This window comes from Chrysochloris asiatica, unplaced genomic scaffold, assembly GCF_000296735.1.
Source record: "Chrysochloris asiatica unplaced genomic scaffold, ChrAsi1.0 scaffold00280, whole genome shotgun sequence".
In the NCBI taxonomy this organism is placed as follows: Eukaryota; Metazoa; Chordata; class Mammalia; order Afrosoricida; family Chrysochloridae; genus Chrysochloris; species Chrysochloris asiatica.
In genome coordinates, this window is record NW_006408798.1 from 2,750,703 (window position 1) to 2,760,899 (window position 10,197).

The 10,197-nt window shown below is 42.8% G+C and overlaps 1 protein-coding gene across 2 annotated transcripts in view; it reads right to left on the reverse strand.

Moving 5' to 3' along the window:
* Nucleotides 1-7,405, reverse strand: part of TCERG1 (transcription elongation regulator 1) — an 80,495-nt gene extending 73,090 nt beyond the window's left edge. For both annotated transcript variants that reach the window (XM_006874508.1, XM_006874507.1), the window contains exon 1: nt 7,308-7,405. In XM_006874508.1, coding sequence (XP_006874570.1) covers nt 7,308-7,366 — 59 coding nt within the window. In that variant the 5' untranslated portion in view covers nt 7,367-7,405. The remainder of the gene's footprint in view (nt 1-7,307) is intronic.
* Nucleotides 7,406-10,197: the final 2,792 nt, after the last annotated feature.

Below are 10,197 nucleotides of genomic sequence, written 5' to 3' on the forward strand. Positions count from 1 at the left end.
GGCTGGTAGTTTCGAACCGCTGACCTTAAGGTTCGCAGCCCGATTCGTAACCACTACGCTACCAGAGCTTAGGTAGTTAAGTGTTATTACATCTGATGGTATTTATCTCCTTGTTGTTTTTAATCTCTTTCCTCCCGTTAAGTGTTTTGGTTTGGTTTGGTTTTAATTCTTAGTTAACTCTTGAAAGTGCTTCCTATGTGCCAAACAGTGCTCATAAAGCTCTTCCTAAATACTGTCATTTAATCAGAACAATCTTATGAGGCAGACATTATTATCAACCTACATAAAATAATACAGATTGCATCAGAATAAGCAGAGGGGCTCTTACATTATATGCACTCTGAAAAAATACATTGCCACTCTGGTAGTGTAGAGGTTACGAATTGGGCTGCGAACCGCAAGGTCAGCAGTGCGAAAGTACCAGCTGTTCCGCAGGAAAAAGATGAGGCTTTCTGCTCCCGTAAAGATTTACAGCCTCGGAAACCCTGTACAGGGTCACTATGGGTCGGAACCGACTCCACGGCACATAACAACAACTGTTGCTAAAGACTTCATTTGGGGAGTAGAAAAAAGTTTACCAACAATAAAAGACATTCTTGATTTCAGTCTTAAATCAGCAATGTGCCTCACTCTTATTATTTCCTTTTAATATAGCTCGTTTCAAAAAAATTCATAGTTCTTTGAAATTCATACTTTATGGCTCTAGCTTACAGAGCCAGGTGATGCCGTGGTTAAGTGCCTGCCTGCAAACCGAAAGGTGGTAGATGAAACCCACCAGTGGCTCCATGACAGCAAAGACTTGATAATCTACTCCTATAAATATTTGTTATTAAGTGCTATGAGTTGTTTCCAAATCACAGCAACTCTGTATAGGGCTTCTGAGAAGCAGCTGATGAGTTCAAACTAAACTTACTGTCCAGTGCATTAACCGGCAGCGCCACACCAGGACACCCTTGGAAATCCTATGGGGCAGTTTCATCCTGTCCTATGGTATGGCACTGTCGATTCAGTTGCTCCCAATGGGTTAGCGCACCAAACTGCAAAGCCGTTTGAACTGCAAGGTGGTTCAACTCACCAGCCCTCTTTGGAAACCCTATACAGGGTCGCTCTGGGCCAGAACTAACTCGATGGCACTTAACAACAACGTAGGCTCCTGGTGTGGCACCGCAGGATAAGCACTGGGCTGTGAACACACAAGGTTAGCAGTTCAAAGCTGCCATCTGCCCCTTGGAAGCCCTATACAGGGTCACTGTGAGTAGACAGCACTTAACAATAACAATAAGGGTGAGATGAACAGGAATTGACTTGGACAGCAATGGATTGTTTTTGGTAACAGGTTGGAGTTAAGGCTCCAGTATCACAAAAAAAGTCAAATAACGACTGTCGTTTGTTGTAAGAACAATTACCTTAGATGTAAATTGACCTGTTCAATGAATGAAATAATCCCAATGAAACGCTTAAGATTGATCTGGTAAACAACAAACTATTTCAACGACTATTACTTTCATTCCCAACAAAAAAAACATGTAAATCAGTGCTGTACCTATAAAAGACACTTTGTTGTTAATCTGATTGGATGTCTTTTAAAAGTTTGCCACTAAAATGGTGACAAAAATTCACACATTTCCTTCTCTACAGCCTACAGTTGCTATTTCCTGGTGCCAGCCATGTGCACCACCTGAGCTGGCTCTTTATATACACTGCATTATCACAACAACCTTTCCAGACCTGCAGAGAGAATTTAAAAAGTTAATACAAAGTACCTATGGAGGCCTGGTGTGGCTCTGTAAGATAAGCATTGGACCAAAATGTCAGTTTGAACAGCAAGGCTGGCAGTTCAAACTCACCAGCCGCTCCTTGGAAACACTTTACAGGGTTCGCAATCAGCAGGAACCAACTCAAAAACACGGAAGAACAACATTATTATTGCTATTACATCATACTTGGTAGAGGGTCAGTGAAAAGACTCCACAAGGTAGACTGACAGCAGCTACAACAGTGGGCTCAAACAGCAATGATTGTGAGGATGGGGCAGGACTGAGCAACATTTGGTTCTGTTACACATAACGTCATAATACCACAGCAGCTAATAACATTATTACTGTTGCTATTGGTTAGTTTGCACTGCAAGGTCGGTGGTTCAAACCTACCAGCTTCTCCTTAGAAACATTATACAGGGTCACTATGAGTCGGAACCAACTCATCAGCACTTAGTAACAACCTTAAGTAGAATAACAGTGTTGTTGTTGTTAAGTGCTGTTGAGTCAATTCCGACCCATAGCCACCCTGTATAGGTCTTGAACTCGTCTTTGTCCGTCAGAGTGTCTGGTGGACGTGAACTGCTCATTTTGTGGTTCACAGTCCACTGTGTATTGTATGGCAACACTGCACTCCTTTAATATTATTTTAACACTAGCTTAGTGGTTATGACTAGGACTGCTAACTTCATGGTTGAGTTTGAAACTACCAGCTGTTCCGCGGGAGAAATAAGAGGCTTTCTGCTCCTATAAAGATTTGCAGCCTCAGAAACCCTATGTAGGGTCACTATGAGAAGTACCCCATGGTACTTAACAAAAACTGTTATTCTGGAGTCCTGCTGTGGTGCTCTGGGTTCATGCCCCAGGCTGCGGAAACCCTTTGAACTGCAAGGTCAGCAGTTCAACTTCACCAGCCACTCTTGGAAATCCTGTTGGAACTGAGTCAGAGCACTTCACGATAATATAATCATTATTATTGGCCCTAAATGCCTGCTCATGTTGACTTCTACAGACTCTAGCCTTCTTTTTGATTTTTGCATACTTCAAGTTCATTACTCCCTTCGAAAACTCTGCACTTGCTATTCCCTCGGTCCCTAGATGTTTGCATGCTATTGTTAAGTGCCGTCAAGTTAGTTCCAACCCAAAGCGACCCTGTATAGGGTTTTCCAGGAGCAGCTGGTGAGCCTGAACCGCCGACCTTGCAGTTCAAACAGCTTTGCAGTCTGGCACATTAACCCGCAGTGCCACACCAGGAACTCCTTGTATGGCTCAACTCAAATGTCACCTCACACTCCTTCCTCACATCCAGTCTCTCTTAGTCCTTCCTTCTGTCACATTACCCAATTTGAATTTCCAATTATGATTACTATGAAAAACCTATTCACTAGTTCACTTATGTTTCTCCACCCACTCATGTACAGCTTCTCCTTCATATACTGCTGCTCCTAATTGCTCAGGACGGCAGGAGCTCAAGAACTGTTTTAATAATAGCATGCACTGGGTACTTAATATAATTTACGGCGCTCAACACAACAAGCTTATATGGGCTTTATTTCGGTTCACTTTTTAAATTTTCCCAACAATTCAATGAAATGAGTTTGATACCACAAAGGGAAAGATGGCATTGAACAGTAACTGGCTGAAGATAATCAATAGAAACACCATAGTATTCTTATTCCCATTTTTCCCGCTGAAGAAATTCAGACTGAAAAGATCTTGCCATAAGTCAAAGCAGTCACAAAAAAACAAAGGTTCTCGGTAACAGAACTAAACAAATCTGACTCTAAAAGTTACCTTAATGACTCTCAACCATAATGGCATTTCATCTATTGGATTCTGTGTATTGTTAGTGATTTGCATTCCTATCACTCACAATCATTTTGCAAATAAAATCCTACTTGCATAAACACACACAAAATTTACCAAAACACCATGGAAATAACAAATGTTATGTATTTCTCTGGAGTTCTGGCGTGGCGCTATGGGATGAAGCACTGGACCACAACATAAGTCAGAATCACAAGGTCAGTGGTTCAAACTCACCAGTCGCTCCTTGGAAACCCTATACAGGGTGGCTATGAGTAGGAGCTGATTTGAAGACACTTAACAACAACAACAACAACAATGTATTTCTCTGGAAGCATTAGGTCCACTTGTCTCACTCTTTTAAAGACAAGACAGTAAATATTTTCTTAAGAGAGGGTGGGTGGAGCCTTGGGAAAGCTGGACCTTCTACTCCTCTATCTCTTCATATAGGAGCTCTGGTAGCGTAGTGGTTACGAATCGGGCTGCGAACCGCAAGGTCAACAGTTCGAAACTACCAGCTGATCCGCGGGAGAAAGATGAGACTTTCTGCTCCCGTGAATATTTACAGCCTCGGAAACCCTATACAGGGTCGCTATGAGTCAGAACCGACTCTACGGCACACAACAACAACATCTATTGATATATGGAAGGCAAGTATGTAGTACATTGTGAGGAAACCCAAGTTTTTGTCTAGAACCCGCCAACTACCCCATGGGCTTGCATACGTTACTTAACAAGTGCAAGCTGATTTCCTAATTCGCTGTTGTTGATTTAATTTAGAATTTAGATCTATCCTAATGAAAATGCTATCTCACTGAGGGAAAGACCTCTTTTGCTCTAGTTCAAGGTTAGCACCTAGGCCAGTGACTATCACATAGCAGACACTCAATAAATGCTGGCTTAATACATATACTATGTTTACTTAAGGTCAGCAGTTCGAAACTACCAGCCGCTCCATGGGAGAAAGATGAGGCTTTCTACCCCCGTAAGGATTTACACCCTCGGAAACCCTGTACAGGGTCGCTATGGGTCGGAACCGACTCGACGGCATTTAACAACAAAAACAACATGTTTACTTACATCTCTTATCTTCATTTACTTATCACATCTCTACTAAACACACTGCCAGGAACTGGGATAGATACCATGATGGTGGCACAGTGGGTTAAGCACTGGGCTGCTAACCACAATGTCAGAGGTTCAAATCCACCAGCCATTCTACAAGTGGAAGATGATGCTGTCTGATACCATAAAAATTTCGTCTCAGAAACCCCAAGGAGCAGCTCTACAGGGTCATTATAAATTGGAATCACTCAATGGCAGTGAGTTTGGTTTGGGGAGATAGAGACACCAATGAAAAAGCACTCAGGATACCCATATGAAAACTAAGCCTCAAATTCTGTCTAGAGGCAATGTAAATAGCTAATTTCTTCTAAGTCATGATAAATGTTAAAACAAAGGTTTGTACAAGATTCTCTAGAAGCAATTTCTAATCCAAGAGACTAAAGTATACTTGGGAAACCAAAAAATTCAAACCAAACTTGTTGCCCTAAGTTAATTATGATGTATAGTAACCCTATGATGCTGTTAAGTGCCACTGAGTGGATTCGGACTCACAGTGACCCTGTATAGGGTTTCCAAGGAGCAGTTAGTTGGCTTGTAGCTCACAGTTCATTGCTGATACTACAGCACCACATCAGGAGTCCAGTGACCACATGTCATTTCATTGTTATGTGCCGTCAAGTAGGTTACGACTCATAGTGTTTCTGAGGAGCGGCTTGTGAGTTTGAAGCACCAACCTGTGGTTCAAACCAACCTTGATGTCCAGTGCTTATCCTACGGCACCACACCAAGACTCCAATGACCCTACAGGACAGAGGAAAACTGCCCCCTAGTTAGTAAGGCTGTAATCTTTACCAGAGCAGACTGCCACATCTTACTCCCATAGAGTTGCTGGTATGTTCCAACCACCGTTCCGTTAGCAGTCAAGCTGAGCGCTTACCGCACTACAAGGACTTCTTACATTTTCAAAAGAACATCTACTCCATTTAGTTTTGCTACAGTGACCAACTACTATTATTAATAACGTCTTATAGGCTATTTATTCATTGCAGAGCTGAAGAAAAATAATCTCTATATAGGGTTTCCAAGGAGTGGGTTTGACCCACTGACCTTGTGGTTAGCAGTCTAGTGCTTATCCAGGGCTCCAAAAGTGCAAACTAGTATTCTCTAATAAATACATCTGAGAGTAGTTACATGACGTTCTCTTGAGAACCATAATCAGGAAACACAAAAACGGAAAGTAATAATGCACTTGAATTACTCTTTACCAAAGTGTTTATATGGGTTTAAAGGGCATGAGAGTCATCTCTGAAATAAAATTTTATTCCTGTCAAAATTGGAATCTTTATTATATGACAGTTCAGAATCTAAAAAAAAAAAAAAAAAAAATTCTATTTTGCTAAAACCTTGACCAGCAACTCCCATTTCCTTAACACCATTTCGCCTTAAGACACTAACCAGTATTACAAGATCCTCCCTCATAACCCCAACTTATCTTTGTTATTTTTTACATGCTGACAATGGCAAAATCCAAAATGGGAATTCAAACATCTGAAACATTTTTTTTTTCTCTTCTTCCTCATCCAGAATAAAAGGTTATCAAATATACATACAGTGCCTCAAACGCCAATGACAAAGAAATCCTTTCTCCAGGATACTTAGCTTAAATTTTAATTAAAACTCAGTAAGCATGAGGGTTTGGGGGGAAGAAAGGTCATTGCATTCTTTAGGGCAAGGGCGTGAGACGAGAACAGTCAGCAAGATCGAAGTCTCTGGAGCCTGAACAGGGGGTTTGAACCACTTCCTGGAGCCATAACTCCACCTATGCAACCTGTGTGTGGCTCAGTTTCCTCACCTGGAAGATGGGAAAGTAAAGTAACTTCACTGCAGATGCCTAAGAGCTGTGGTCAGCCAAACGACAGCGGCAACTACTCCAAAGCGTGGCTGTTAAGACTTAACTGAGAGTTTACTTGAAGTAGAGGGTTTGCAGGCACACAGGAAGAATCTAGCCAACGGTTACTGCTATTGTTATGATACACAAATGTATGATTAGGCGCTGCAGGACAATGCACTGGACAGCAGGGTCAGTTTCAATCGCAAGATCGGCGGTTCAAACCCAACAGTCGCTCACGTACAGAGTCACTGTGACTCGGAACAGCCAAAACGGCACTTAACAACAAAATAAGATAAGGAATAAAGCAATAAAAGAACAGCCACATGAAGTTAAGAAAGGCCAGAGCTAGGGGACGAAGGAAAGGGCAAACGTGGGAACCCAAAGCGTTGAGGAAACCGAGTAGGCTCCCGGCAGTGGCGGAGGGTCCGGTGGAATGAGCTACGGGGGCGCCAAGGTAAAGCGGAGTCGCGGCGCAGACCCGAAGGAGGGACCCTGAGGGCTGCGGGGGCGACGGAGGCGTCATCCCAAGGCGGGAACGTACGACCGCAAGGGCCACGGGGCCCTGAAAACGGCAAGGAGCGCCCAGACGACGTAAAGGAGGCCGCGGCCCAGCGTTGGCCCGGCTCTCTCATTCAGCCACCTTTCCCTTCCCCTTTCCCCAGCCCCATGCGGTCCTGGCTCCGAGACGCCGCGGTTCCATTGCCCATCCTCCGCCCCGCACCTAAGCGCGGCGGGCCTAGCCCCTAAGACTCCGGGCACCGAATGTGATTAAGATAAGCGCCCCTTACCTGAGCTCCCCCGGGTTGAATCGTTCACCGTCCCCCCCGTCCCCGCCACGCTCCGCCATTACAGAGAGCCGCGTTCATCCACCCGCCGACCCGGCGTCCCCTATTGGCCGGAAGAAGCGTCAATCCCGTGCGAGAGAGGCGGTGATAGCAGACCTCTAACAGATGATTGGAAAAACTTTCCATCAATCTTCAAACTTAGCGCAACATCCGTTTTTCTATTGGGCAAAGGAACCGCCGACTTTGAAAGCGGTATGGAGACAGCCTGTTGATTGGTTGTCGGAGGCTTCATGGGAAATACGACTGTGGCAACGAGGAACCGCCGGCGCCCTCTCGCGGTAAGTAAAATGAAGTCCTCCCACACACAGCCCGGCCTGCAATAGCCACGTGTCTGCCAACTTCAAGCGGAGCCAGTAGTGGACCCACATTGGTCACTAGTAGCTCAGTCCCGGACCTTTACTATTAATTGAACCAATCAAAAATCGACCCGGGTGCGCCTAAACCAGTCACAGGGTGGCTCTGGAAATGAGCTATTTCCTTGCTTTGCCGGAACAAGAGTTTTTCTTTATGGCCCAGTTATATCCCTGTTAAATACTACTTTATTAATTACAGGAATTGGTCGGCGGCTCAAACGCTTCAGCCGCTCTTCGGAAACCCGTTGTAGGGTGGGTATGATTCAGAACCGAATCGACAGCAGTTAACAACAACTACAGGAATATCCCCGCCAAATTGTACTAAATAATTACTTTACAGGGTAATGGAGAAATTACTGCATAAAGATAAGTTAAGAGAAGGCAAACTTATCAACACCTTATAGTGGCGTGGTGGGTTAAGCGTTAATCTTTTCAGGTAAGCAGTTCAAACCCACCGAGTGCTCGTCGTGAGACCGATGATAGGTGTTATGTGTTAGTTCTGACCCATAACAGCCCTGTATAGGGTTTTCAGGGAGCGGCTGGTGAGCTTGAACTGCCAACCTTGCGGTTCAAAGCAACTTTGCAGCCCAACGCATTAGCCCACAGTGCCACACAGAAGAGATTCCCTTATGATTTAGTCTCGGAAACCCTAATGTTTCTATAAAGCCTATTTGTGTCAGAACTGACTTGATGGCAGTTGTTTTAACTTTCGGTTTTAAACCTAAGGCAGTCTGATAGCAAAATCACACTCTTGAAAACCATAATCCAAGAGAATTAAAAATATGTCCATAGAAAAACTTGTACATGAATAACCGCATTTTACTTCAAAAAGTGAAAACTACCCAAATGTCCATCAACTAGTGAATTGATGAGCAGTGAATATTGTTATGTGCCATCGAGTGTATCCAGACTCAGAGCGACCCTAAGCACAACAGAACAAAACTATGTGGTCCTGCGCCATTCTCACAATGGTTACCTTTGAGCCCATTGCTGCTGCTACTCTGCCAATCCAACTCATTGAGGGGCTTCCTCTTTTTCCTCTTTTTTACTGGCCATCCACTTTACCAAGCATAACGTCCCTTCTGATAACATGTCTGAAGTGTGAAAGGCAAGTCTCCTCATCCTGGCTTCTAAGCAACATTCTGGATATACTTCTCCCAACAGAGTTGTTTGCTCTTCTGGCAATCCATGGTACTTTTAATATTGTCCTCCAACATCGTAATTCAAATACATCAGTTCTTCTATGGTCTTCTTTATTCATTGTCCAACTTTCATATGCATTTGAGGTTACTGAAAACATCATGAGGTTACTGAAAACATCATGATATCTTTGCTCTTGAACATTTTAAAGAGATCTTTTGTAGCAGATTTGTCTAATTCAGTACATAGTTTGATTTCATGGGTGCTGCTTCCATGAATATTGATTGTGGATCCAAGCAAAGGGAAGTCTTTGACAATATTTTCTCCATTTTTCATGATGCTATTTATTGGTTCAGTTGTGAGAATTTTGAGTTTCTTTACATTGAGGTCCAAGCCATACTGAAGACTGTGGTCTCTAATCTTCATCGGTATGTATTTTAAGTCCTCTTTACTTCCAGCAAGTAAAGTTGTATCATCTGCATATCTCAGGTTCTTAATGAGTCTCCCCAGTGCTGATGCCACATTCTTCTTTATATAATCAAGTTTCTCCCATCAATTGTTCAACATATAGATTGAATAAGTATAGTAAAAGGCTACAACCCATTCAGTGTCCCCTACAACCCAAATCACTGCCTCTTGGTTTATGTACAGGTTCCTCACAGGCACAATTAAGTGTTCCTGAATACCCATTCTTTGCAATGTTATCCACAGTTTGTCATAATGTACAGACAAAAGTCTTTGCTTAGTTAATAAAGCACAAGTAAACATCTTCCTGGTATTCTCTTCTTTTAGCCAAGATCTATCTGACATCGGCAATGATAACCCTAGTTTCATACCCTCTTCTGAATCTGGATTGAATTTCTGGCACTTCCTTGTTGATTTACAGTTTCAACCCATTTATTGATTTTCCTCATCAAACTTTTACTTGTGTGTGGTATTAATATTGTTTGATGATTTCTGCATTCAAACATACAACATGGATGGATTTTGAAAACATCATATTAAGTAAAAGAAGTCAGATGCATGTTGCATTTATATAAAATGTCTAGATAAATCCATAGAGACAGAGTAGTTAGTGGTTTCCAGGGAACTACGGGGAGAAATGATGGAAAAGCTCCATATCATCAGTCAAAAAAAAAAGACCAGGGACAGACTGTAGAACAAACCATCAATTGCTCATATGCAAATTCAAACTGAAGCTGAAGAAAATGAAAACAAGTCCACAAGAGCCAAAATATGACCTTGAGTATATCCCACCTGGATTTAGAGATCACCTGAAAAACAGATGTGATACATTAAACACTAAAGACTGAAGATCAGAAGAGTTGTGGGATAACATC